Source organism: Gossypium hirsutum, chromosome D09, assembly GCF_007990345.1.
Source record: "Gossypium hirsutum isolate 1008001.06 chromosome D09, Gossypium_hirsutum_v2.1, whole genome shotgun sequence".
Classification (NCBI taxonomy): domain Eukaryota; kingdom Viridiplantae; phylum Streptophyta; class Magnoliopsida; order Malvales; family Malvaceae; genus Gossypium; species Gossypium hirsutum.
The window spans coordinates 48344650-48357943 of NC_053445.1; the positions used below are offsets into that span (position 1 = coordinate 48344650).

General features: G+C 28.6%; 1 protein-coding gene, 1 non-coding gene and 1 pseudogene across 2 annotated transcripts; all 3 read right to left on the reverse strand.

Annotated features, from left to right (window-relative positions):
- Positions 1–1420: 1420 nt before the first annotated feature.
- LOC107892841 (actin-depolymerizing factor 7) lies at positions 1421–2535 on the reverse strand. The gene is made up of 3 exons (XM_016817880.2): positions 2313–2535; positions 1932–2191; positions 1421–1833 (listed from the first exon to the last, which is right to left on the reverse strand). The coding sequence occupies exons 1-3, from the start codon at positions 2313–2315 to the stop codon at positions 1683–1685; spliced, it is 414 nt and encodes a 137-aa protein (XP_016673369.1). The 5' UTR covers positions 2316–2535; the 3' UTR covers positions 1421–1682.
- Positions 2536–3440: 905 nt separating this feature from the next.
- Positions 3441–4170, reverse strand: LOC107892465 (uncharacterized; annotated as a pseudogene).
- Positions 4171–6145: 1975 nt separating this feature from the next.
- Positions 6146–6217, reverse strand: TRNAC-GCA (transfer RNA cysteine (anticodon GCA)). Its single transcript has one exon. It is a non-coding gene; the product is annotated as a tRNA-Cys (tRNA).
- Between the last annotated feature and the right edge of the window lie 7077 nt (positions 6218–13294).

Sequence of the window (13294 nt, forward strand, 5' to 3'; positions counted from 1 at the left end):
TTATGGCATTTTCAAAGTCTGCAGTTTACCGTGAGCCAGTTGAGTGCAATTCTTGTTCATTTTTTACAACTTTTTCTGACCCACAATTTATTTGTTACATATATGTTTTATTTTATTTTAATCGTTAGTTGCATGTCACTAATACTTAATTGTTTTTTTTTAACAACAGATTTGAATCTTTTACATACCAGGTATTTGATCTGAAATTTGACAATATGTTCATAATATAAATGCCATCCCAATATTTGTTCAATACCCTACTCACTCTTCCTTACATTTCTTATGTTAAGTTTGATACATCAACCAAATTTATTTATTTTTAAAAGAATAAAATTGTATGTATGGGAGGGTTTAAACAAAAGTATAAGGCTTGAATATTTTATTTGGCCAGAAAAATTCGGTTTGTTAAACTCAGGATTAAGGTTAGATTTGGACTCCAACCTAGTCTATTTTATGCTTTATAATATATTGTTTTATTTTATATATGATGTAATTTATATTAAATTAAATTAAATATATAATATTATAATGTAAAATTAAATAATATGTTAATTTGTTTATGTTTAACATTTAATAAAACAAAGAACATATCAATAGTATTTTCTAAAAATTTAAAAATAATATTGGGAGGGCTAAAATTGGTTTGAGTTGGGCCCAGGCTTGACAAACATAAAGCTTTCTAATATCATACATTGACTTGGCTCAAATCCGATTTGATCTAACCCATTAACATATTTAATTTCTAAACCCTTCTTTCTAATCAAAAGAATTTTTAGGATTTGGTTTTACTAGTTTAGGAGTTGTAATTAATTTTTGTTCATATCTATTATATTATTTGATATTTAAGTATCTTTTGAAATTTTCAAATTTGTTAAATAAGAGTTTAACTATTCTATTTTTTTACGAATAGCATGATTCATAATTGATATCTTGTTAATTAGAAATAATGTTGTTGGTTAATGAGGGAAATAACCAACAAGTTTCATCTTAGTTATTGAGAAGAAAAGTAGAGATTTAAGTGCTACGAAGAGTATATGAAAACAAAATTACATTCACGATTAAATTAATTGTGACTCAAAACTAAAACTTTACTTTTGACTAGATTTTCATTTTTCATATTTTCTTTTGGTAATTTTTAATTTTAATTGCAAATTATTCCGTTTACTTTTTATTTTATTTGTTTTTATTGAATACTACTCCACTCTCTACTAACTACAAAATTTTATATTTTTGAGAAAATAAATCTTAAAATTACAAATGAATGTTCAATATTATATATTTTAACTTTAATTTTATACATAATATTTAAATTTGATTCTATCTTTTATAAACAGCTAACATTATTTTATAATAATTATATAAACATCATATATTTCAAAGAAATTAATAGAATAATAATATGCCTAGGACCAAATAGAAATGATCGAAAAAGTATAAATTTAGCATAAATGTATGGATAATATTACATTAAAACTACAAGAGTCCATTGTAAAACCCACACTTCAAAAAAAAAAAAAGAAAAAAATGTTTGACAAAAGAAGAAAAAGTATAAATAGAAATGATCGAAAAAGTATAATTTTAGCATAAATGCAATTAAGCAATGCTTACAAATGGTAGTAATATGCATAAAGAGAGGGTGAATGTTGGAGAAGAAAGTAAAACGCAAGAATAGCTTTGCGTATTCAGATTGCCCGGGCTTTTATAATGTCAAAGCTCATTTCACTAGGGTCTGTTGCCTGCAACTCAACTTGAATGCCATCCAATTCTCTCTTGAATCTATCTTTTGAGCTTGCATACACCATCTTACTTCTCACCCTTGATGTATCCGGTGACCTGTTAACAAAAAAATGAAGGAATTTGGAGAGTTTTCCTTGGAATATATGTTAAATGAATGAAACAAAGGTAGACTGATTTGGGGTTGGCATATATACCATGCAATGAAGAAAATTTTGCTTTTCTGACAGTTCTCATCAGTGGTGAAGTCGAAATCAAAGACGGCATAGCGACATTCATCGGCAGGTAGAGCCGCAGTGAAATCTTCATAGGTTTCTTGAGGGCTTCCAACTTTCTCAACCACCACCTGCTGCTCTTGAATCTTGAAAACAATGAACCTATAGTTTCTCTTCGCTTTTAGCTCCAAGAATTTCAGCTTACATTCATCATCAACAGCCATTCCAGATGCCGCGTTCGCCTAATCCGACATATGACCAAGAAAAACCAAGAAATATATGAATCAATGAAAGATTTCCGACCAGCATCTCTAAATTCTAAATTAAACAACATTTCTAACATGACATGGAAGAAGAACTCACCATTTTTTCGTCCAAAGGATTAATTGAGTTATGTAAGGAGGAGGAGGAGGAGGAGGAGAGGAAGAAGGAAAAGAAGAAGAAGAAGAAGAAGAAGAAGACAGAGAGAAATGAAGAAGGGGATAAAGTGGGAAGAGATCCTTAGTTGAGGGGAGATATTATGAGGCGAGAGGAATACGGTGGTGAAGAGAAATTTGAGGGCAAAACAATGGTAAACAACTCTCCAAGCTTTAAAGGCTAACCATGTCCACAACAATAGGTGTTCTTTACGTGTTGATTTTCAGGAAAACGCACGTTCATTTCTGGTTGCATGGCCAGGATTTTTGTTGCCTATTTTGAGTAAAACTTGTTTTGACATTTTATCCCTTGTTATCAGATTTCATCACACAAATTTGTATACTTCGGCCTTGCATTTCACGTTTCAGCCTTGATTAAGATCACTAATAAATTATAGTAAGAATTAATCACTCACAATGTGCAAGGGTTATTTAACCTTTTTTAAGGGTTTGAAAGATAAATATTAATAGTTTATTTAGATGTCTCAAGGACCGAGTAAATTGATAGATCTTATATCGAGCGATTAATTTAAGGTAATTAATGTTATTTACTTCCAAAGCAATTAAACTATATTTATTTATTCCATTATTTGATAACTATATTATATTAATAGTTTTTCATATATAAATTGTTCAATCTCAGGTTACACATAATAAAAAAGGATTTGTGTAATAAAAAGAAAAGCGTCAAAAAAGGAATTAATAAATCCAATTATTGAATCCAACGCCCACATTAAAATCCTATAATCTTATCTTTTAAATTTTAATTTACCTAACATCAAAATTTAGAAATAGTTAAAATAAATGTTCAAATGACTCTGTCAATATTTGTATTTCACATTGTTTCATTTTTCATACCCATTAAGCATATAAATAAGTGGGGTATGGTAAACCACACATCTTCATACCATACATATCTCTAGCAAAAGTTGCAGTTTATCATATATAGATTGCACACACCAACACCGAGGTCCAAGCTCATGGGTCATGACTCATTCCAAAATTTTAATAAGATGGTTCATGCATTTGAGCCCGGTTTCTAAAACCTAGCCCCTACCCAATGGAACTTTCTTTATTATTGTGGCGGCATTGTTGGGGCAACGCCCAAGAACTTCACACCACTGGCGGGTCCTGGTGCAACAATACCAGAGCTTCGGATCTCAGCCAGTCCTCTTTGTGTATTTGCTCCTTGTGCCTCACACTATTTCGGAAGGAAAACACCTGCCAAGATAACAAGCATTAGTTTTTAAATTTAATTTAATTATTGCTCTTGCATGCTCTTCTAGTACTGCTAAAAGAAGTTACTTTCTCCCGCGGCGAGGTTGAAGTAAAGGTCGGCGACGTTGGGGCAGCTGTTGTAGCACTGAGGGGAGCAAAGCATTTCGGTGAAGCGAGACTTAAGGAGGGAATCGGATAAGATGCCGAAGGATTTTCTGCCAAGCCTGCATGCTTTGACACACTTGTCGATCTCAATCCAGTTGTTGATCTTATCGTCTTCGATCTCCGATGTCCGGCATGTGAATTCGTCCTCGCCGCTCCTCTTGACGTGCTTCTCTAGCACGCAGTGTTTGCCGGCCGATGATACCGGGTAGGTGCAGGTGTCTTCGTCAAGTTGTTCACATGTTATATTTCCCTTGCAACCAAAATTATACAGTTTCGTCAAAGTGCTGTCATCTTGATATTACAACTTTGCATGTTTTTAATTTAAAGTGCTTGATTTGAGAACCTAGGGTGGCTTGACAGAAGGCGGCAAACAGTGCAAGAGCAAGGACTGGTAAGGCCTTGAAGCTAAAGTTGGAAGCCATGGTTTTCGAATGGAGAGAAGACCAAAAGAAAGAAAGAATTGTTGGGTTTCGATATGGAGCGTGATGGGGAAGGAAAGGGTTCTGTATAGTATCACAAGTCACAACATAATGTTTTCAATAAACTCATAATTCTGCGCACACTACAAAAAATATAAGTAGACTTTAGTTTAATTTTGTTTCTTTCCACAAACTCAGCTCAGATTGATTTGACTATTAATAAGTTTTATTTTATAAATAAATTTAAATAAAAAAATGTGTTACATTTAGGTTGAATTGGACTATGTTGGCCTAAATTCATAAATTTTGTAATGATGTGAGCTGAAATTTCTAGAAATATATTTAAAGGTGAAATTTTTTTGAAAGATTTATGGCAATTTTAACTTATGTTTTCATAATAAGACCCCTACCTCGCGGGCTAGGTCCGGTAGTGATAATAAAATAATTTATTTATTTATATATACACAGGAACGATATGAGAAAGAAAAGAAACATTTACAACTTCAAATTAGAAATGGAGAGTAGCCCTACTTTTGATACACAGGACATGAAGAAATGGTGGTTATTGGTGGGAACCGACCAAGGGTGACCTTGCTTTGCATGTCAAGGAGTCGATTAGTGGCGCGGAAATGCCCCCATCACTCATCACGCTGTGCTTTCAAAACCAGAAGTTGGGCATATGGTCTGAATTTTTTACCCGTAATTGGGGTGCAGCATCTCAATGAGAAGTGAAGTGAACCCATTATTATTACTTTTCACTAGCTTCCAAAGACTAATTACACTCAATTTTTTTGCTGCTTTTATTGTAGTCATCTAAATAAAAAAAATTGTAATTTGATCATTATCGTTACAATAATTTATTATTTTTAGTTACTTAATCGATAAATTCTTGACGGTAGCTAATTGTATTATTGTTCATCATTTATAATTCTAAACTCAATGGGTGAGTTTACTTCATTTCCAATTTCTCCTCCTATACATTTAATAGCACCTTTACTTGTTCTTCTATCTCTACCACAAAAGATGATAATATCATCTCATATTTTCAATCACCTTATTGCTTCCTTAAGATTAATCTAAAATGTCAACACCATATCATAATATAGCTTAATAAACTTTATGAAAACAAAATTTAGAGAATATGTAAATGTAGTCATATAAAAGAAATACAGTAATAACTACTATTGTCATTTCTTTCATTTTGATGAAGATGAATTTCAGTACTAAAAGCATGATGATTCTTCTCAGTTTTAAACTCTCTTTTATATATCTATATCTATTTTCTCTAGTCAAATTGAGCTTCAAAGTGGAGTTGATATGCTCTTTAGTTTAAATTCATTGTTACTGTTTTTTAACCTACAAATACAAATTAGTCACTAAATCTCAATTTCAATTTTGTCTTATAAGTAATGCAATTCACAAAAAACCAGCATTGACTTGGTTTAATTACCAACGTAAGACTTGGACTTATGATTATCAATATTATATTGATAAATATACTCAGTTTTTTTATTATTATATTCATACATATCAATATTAATATTTTTAAATTTTATATACACACAAAATACATATATTTATAATCTAATTCTAGTTTTTAATAACATGCAAATATACTTTAATTACATAAGTATAAAAATGTATATATGTAAATAGAAGTTTTAAAAGAATTAATTAGGTTAAATAACATTATTTTATGATTAATAAAAATATTAATACAGATGAAAACAAACCAAAACATAATGGAGATATGCGATTAAAATGAAACTTAAAATAATACATATGTCATTAATACTTGATGTCAGAAGACATTGCAAGATTAGGAATTAAATTTTAATAATAACAGGAAGAACGCTGTTATAGTAACTCAACAGAATTTTCATAACTCTCATCACATTTATTTTTCCATTGAATTCATTAGCACCAATTTGAACCAAAGAATAAACGAAAAAAGTTACCACCTTAAACATTACTTGTAAGGGCCCAACCGGGTTCGAACCGGTGACCTCTTGATCTGCAGTCAAATGCTCTACCACTGAGCTATAGACCCTTGTTGTTAAGGAAGGTCAAATTAATTATAAATACATTGTGAAGACCCGCTTTACTTAGTCCTGTTTCAAACAAACTACTTTCTTTTTTCTAAATTTGTAAATTTTCTACTAAAAAAGATTAAAACAATTATTCTGTCAATTGGCAATAAAATTTCCAATCTTATTAGCTTCGAAATTACAACTTTTGGTACCAAGTAAAAAGGAGGATAAGTACCATTAAACACTCCTCAAGATCAAGTAAATCTTTCTAATATCAGATGAACCAAAACTCACTGCAATTATTTCTCAAAATTTGTTATCCCAAGTGAAGTCTGTAAGTTGAAGTCCCAACATTTTATATCAATTCATAAAATCTACATTTTACAATTCCCAATCTTATATATTAGACGTAACTTATTGAAAGTTAATTTTTTTTTCAACTTGAGGATGCAAGATGAAGACTGAGGAAGGGGTGATAATCATTATTGTTAGGTATAGGGCATCATATGAGGATTATAGCTACATAGATGCACTCTATATCACCTCCAAATTCATACCACTTTGGTACATCTAAGGGAAATGAAAAACGTGGACTAAATACTCGTCATCTATATCTCCATTTCTTCTTTTTAAATATAAATAAAAGGCACCTATTGTATATTGGGATGTTTGTGAATATTCGGTTTTCTTTTTATTTTTTTCAAATTTGAATATTACAACTTTTAAATAATATTCAAGAATACAAATATATATATATTAATTTATTATTGAATTCTGTATTATATATTTGGATAACTAATGCGGATTCAGATATTACAAAATGCTTATAATATAATAAGACTTTTAGTGAACTCTTACGAGGTTGGATATCTAGAGAAAATAATTGAAAATTAATTTTTTTATTCGAATTACTGAAATATAATAATATTTAATTTGGATATAAAAATTTAAATATCCAACATATTGTCACTCCTATGGTGATATATGTAATTAAATTTAATGATGTTATAAATGGTAAATAAAAGCGGAAAAGTATTTTTTTAGTACTGATTAAAAAAATATGAATAATAAAATTGATGAAGCTAAAAATCATCTTAAATTTTGTATGAATGAGATATACATGGATAATTGTACATTGATCATAAGTATTTAATCGATAGATGGTAATGCCACATATATATAAAAGCTTTAGGATAAGGGTCGGAGGGAAAAGAAGTTGTTTTGGATATTTCCATGTTTTGTGATTCTTTTTTATTGCTGAAAAAATGTGATTGGTATTCTTTAGGATAAAGTTGATAAAATTATATAAAAAAAATGTGATTAACATACTAGAATAATATTTATATTATTGAAAATTTAAGATAATTGGCTAAGATATCAATTGAGTCTTAGTACGATTGGAATTGGTATTATTGTTAGTGTAAGAAGACGTAAATTCAAATGCGTTGAAACAAAAACGAGTTATCCTTTCATTTAAATATTGATGAAAGGATATAAACAACTTTAAATATTATAAAAAAAAGAGTAGATACGAGCAAAACTCTCAAAACAAAATAAAAAAGGTAATAGAACAAAATGCGGCTAAAGTTATATATGTTGGGTTCAACAATAATTGCCCTGTACTGTACATGAACCATTCTTAGTTTAATCTGGTGGGAGTTATAAAATGAAGGGTAAATTTGCACTCCAACCAAATCTTTTAAGGACTTTGACTCTTTCCTTAACCTTCCTTTTTATCTTTTAACAAAAATCACTTGCAACGTAAATTAACTACTCTTTATCTTCTAACAAAAATCACTTACAACGTAAATTAACTTTCTTTCTTTTTTAAATTGAAAAACCTATATAATAAATAAAATAATAAAAATTTGTATTGATTCCAACCATGATAAGAAAATTTGATATTTAAAAAAAAAAAAAGAGAGAATATTTTTGTGTTTGAATGAGGGTAATTTATAAAAGAGGAAGTAAACAAAATCTTAAAAATGGAAAGCCCATTTCGGTGCTTAACGGTACATCAATTTCATATCAGCAATACGATTGCAAGGGAAAATTGAATGATTCGTGTTTAGGTTAAAATTAAGAAATTCATAAAACAATGAAGCTACGATGAACAACATTAGTGTGTTCCGCATATTCTACGAATCAATGTCACAAAATTTCATCATTCAAGATGGAGACTGAAATATGGCTTATGTTTTACTAAACAAATTTACTTCAAACTAAACTAAATTAAATTTAGTAAAACATGGATTCGTAGAATATGCGTAACACACTAACACACTAATGTTGTTTAGTTTGAGCTGGGGTGGGACCAATTGCATCCCTAGAAAAACACGTGGTGCTTTCTTGCAATAAAACATGGACATGGGATATGGGAAGGGAGCCGCGTAAGGGAGAGGGAAAGTCACTGATGTCTTTCACACTTGTACAGCGTTTATTCATTGAACCAAAACAAGTAAAAAAAAGATCCCAGGAAGTTGGCGCCACCGGCCACCGGAATAGTTGGGTTTTAAAATAAGATAAATGTTGAAAGCAAGGATTTGATAGCATGGTTGCAGTTAGTTGCAGTTGCATTAGTTGACCATCACCACCACCCGATTTTGTAACGCGAAATTAAGTGAAAAGGCATCATAACATAGATGTGGAATGCCGCAATTGTCTGAGTAGGTGAAATGCACTAACAATCCCTTCATTTGTAGTTAGGTTAGGCTTGCTGCAATAACTATACAATGGAGAGCTAGTATTTTTATTGCTTCAAAAGCCATGGCTTCCGGAGTCGGCTTTGCAACATTTTCTGGCAGGTTTTAGTGGTCGAACCAAACTACATACTCGTCTCCCGACTTCCATCTTTTCATTATTAATAATCTCACTTGTTTTTAACTCAAACACATGTTTAAATTTTAGATGCAACATTACGAATGCCAAGACCGTAAAATGGATTAAAAAAATTAAACTTTTAACAATTCGACCAACATACGAATTTTGAAGGTATTAAAATAAGATTTTTTTTTCATTATTAATAGCACTATTAAAAAGAGGTAAAGTAGTTTTATTTAATACCTAACAAGTTTTTTTTATGTTTGGAAACGTATTTTATTATTAATGACACTATTAAAAAAAGTGAAGTAACGTAGTTTTATTTAATAACTAAAAAGTTTTTTTTATGTTTGGAAATGTATTTCATTATTAATGACACTATTTAAAAAAAAGTGAAGTAACATAAAAATTAGTTTTTTGTATGTTTGGAAATGTATTCTATTATTAATGACACTGTTAAGAAAAAAAAGGTAAAGTAACGTAATTTTATTTAATACCTAAAAAGTTTTTTTTTTTTTTATGTTTGGAAATGTATTCTATTATTAATCACATTAATAAAAAATGGTGGAGTAACGTAATTTTATTTAATACCTACAATGTTTTTTTTTATGTTTGGAAATGTATTTTATTATTAATGACACTATTAAAAAAAGTGAAGTAACGTAGTTTTATTTATCTTTGGAAATGTATTCCATTATTAAAAAAGTGAAGTAACGTAGTTTTATTTAATACTTAATAAGTTTTTTTTTTAAATATAATGGGTTACTGCTTGGTATGTTAGTAGTATTTTTTTTTATACAAGTAATTTTAAAAATTGTCATGTGCCCCTTTTTTTAAATATTTATTTTTGTAATATTTTACTATACCAGCTCGACTTAATATAAAATATACCAAATATTATTTCATAACATTAATATAAAATATACTTCATTTCCATTTTACAATCTACATACAGGGTTCGTAGTTGCCCGGCCCTCCCAACAATATTATCTTCAAGGATTGAAATTGAGTCCTTTCCTTAAGAGTACAATGTATCTTATCATTGCAGCCAATCATTTGTTAGTCAAATGTTATGATTTTCATTTATATGCATGTAATTTTTAGATTTATCAAAAAATAAAAATAAAAAGACATAAATACCTTCAAAATAATGGGATTCACAATCAAGTAGCACAATTTTATGCGAGTCGTTTAACATAATAAAGGATTAAATATACTCAAGGTCATTAAATTATTAGAAAATTTATATTTTGATCATTTAATTTTAAAAAATTACAAAATAGTCATTGAACTAATTGAAAGGCATTTAGTTTGTTTTTTAAAGGTTTAATTAAATAGACAGATGAAGATAGGTGGAAACACATATTGGTATGTCTTCTTAAAACCTTTGAATGAAAGTGAAGCAGGTTTTGTATTAAGATATGGGAAATTGTTTGACAACATCCCCCAAACACGTTTATATCAAGAAAAAGAAAAGGGAAAGCCATGTTGGTATGAATTTCAAGACTTGAGGAACTTAGACGAAAACTTTGAAATCTTTATGTTTAAAACTACAAAATAAGTGGTTTTCAAACTCAAGAGTTAGTTCAACTGTTTAACTAACAGCGCAGTAAACCAAAATTATGTTGGTTAAGCCTCCTAAACTTTCATATATATCCACGTACAGATGCTGAGCATTGCTTGTATGAATACTGGAGGGAGTCATTAAGGTGATGCACTGGAGCTGCGCCTAGCTCCTCTTCTATAATTCCTATCTTTCTACTTTCTCACTAAAAATATTACTAAATCTACCGTTTTGCTCTCCCTCATTTTGGAACTTAGCCACATTTGATGGGCATTTGTATTTTCCTTTTATTCTTCTTTTGACTTCTAATAATTCAATATTTTCATATTTGACTCCAACAAAACTCTTTTTTTCAATTTGTTCTACATGCATGAAAAATGATTTCTCTCTTTCTCTAAACAAAATATAATAATATCTGCATTAATTGGGTTAGAAAAATACAAAAATATCCTTTCATATTTGAGAGTGTTTTAGTTTTTTTTAACTTAAAAGCCAATTGAAAATATGCATATGATAAATTTTGAACCCATACCAATTACATCTAAAAAAATTTTAAATTTACCGCTTAATCAAAACTTTATTTTAATTTACTCATATATTATGCGTACGAGAATTCAACAATACACACATAATTTTTGCATATTCCATAATTTTATGTATACTGATATTTTAAAAAGCAATGGTTATAATAACATGAATTTTTGAATTTTTTTTAATAAATGAATTGATTTGATTAAATCAAGGATGTTATCTTTTTATAATAAATATTTAATTGTAGAAACTTTTTACATCAAATAAGTAATTAGACATTTTTTTTCCAATTTTGACTTGCAAAATTTACAAGAATAAAACTTCAAACATAACGTTGAGGAAAAAAAAACATGGAACATAACAATCACATTAAAAAAAATTAAGAAATATACAAAATTATGTTACATATTCTAGTTTGGCATCTCTTTTATTTTGATTATTAAATTTGTATACAATTACTCATTTATTTATCATAAATAAGACCATGAAATTTTAAAATCATAAAAGAAAGTTCAATTTATAAATGTGGATATTGTACGTGACAACATGCAGCATTATGACATGTATATGTTATTTTTGTTAAGAGAAAGGGCATTTTTCTTTGCTGTTCAAATATTCTAAAATTTTTTAACTAAAATATCAAGCCAACGGAGATTATAAATGTAATTAGTTTTATTTAGTTGAATAGATTTATCAAAATTTATATTTTTATAAAATAATAAATATTTATATGAGAGTATTTTTACCATTTTATATTTTTGTAAAAATTTCTAAAATATAAATATTCATAATCGGATTTTAACCTAAACATTATAACTTTCAACTTAATCAATTTTATTTTTTATATATATATTTTGTATAAACGTTATATTTTTTAAAGTTTTTGCAACTTAAGTTCAAGTCACATCATTTGTAAAATTCTTTTAAATTTTTTCTTGAGTTTAAACCATGGGGGAGTATTGGTACAATGGTGGTAGAGTATTTTTTTTAATTCCACAAACAACTTAAAAATTTGACATGCATCTCTTTTCTTTAAATATCTGATCTCTATAGGATATTTGTCAACCCCGTAACCCTATTAACGGAGTTTAAAAACTTCATTGATAATATACCAAATATTTTTTCTTAAATTATTTGTATAAAAATATAAAATCATTTTTTTAAAAAATTTGTTATTCTCTTGAAAAATATTTCCTAATTAAATTAGGACTCGTGAGACCAAAGAAAATGCAAAAACTGGAGTTGAAACCCTATCGGAAAATGTAAGCAAAGCCATTGTTCAAATCCCCTAATTCTGAAATCATTGTTTCGAAACCTGCTAAAAATCCGGCTCCTCTATTTTCTTCTCATTCACAGTCTGGTCTGCGATTTTGAAAGAGGAGGTGGTATGGGAAGAAAAGAAGATCAATTTCTTTTTAAAGTTTGTGGCAAATATCTATGCCTGTGTGTACTGGCCAAATCAGCCACGTAATACAAGTGTCAATTATCAAAGTTGTACTAAATGGAGTAAGTAGTCGCCGTCAACCGACGAAAAACGTTATAATCGTATACAAAAATATTTCGTATTAAACACTAATACAAAAGAAAGTTTTCTTAACTCGTGCTTAATTATTATTTAATAATTAGAAATGTTTGTGTTTAAATGTTATAATCATATAAAATATTAATATATCATCCTTTATAGTTTTTTATGAATAAAGTAATATTTAGTCACTAATTTAATAACTTTTTCCTAATATATTTGTGAAATTTTTTAGAATTTCATTAAAGTGTGATGAAGTAATTCTATAAAATTTAAATATATATAATTATCTATACGAGGTTGTTGTAAATAAATAAATATTTATATTTTATTAGCAAATTCCATGAGCATATTTGCCTTTTTATGTTATTTTTATTTCATCTTTTTAATTCATAAAGTGATAACTTTGATACCATTTTATTTGCACATAGCTTATAAATAAATATTTATAATAAAGTGACATTTATTTCCTAATTATCGTTTTATGAATAAAGATCCTTTATTTCCCAATTATCCATAAATAAATATATTTTATGTTTTCAATTTCATCACAGGGCTTTGACTTTTCTCATTCGTGGAAACCCTCGTCGGTCAAAGGCTTAAACATCAAACGTAAATCATGAATAAAATCCCAGTATTATAATATTCATTAAAGCATCC

Coding starts and splice junctions, on each gene's coding strand:
- LOC107892841 (XM_016817880.2), bottom strand. Junction 1,834..1,931: donor AAAATTTTCTTCATTGCATG/GTATATATGCCA, acceptor TTTTGTTAACAG/GTCACCGGATACATCAAGGG.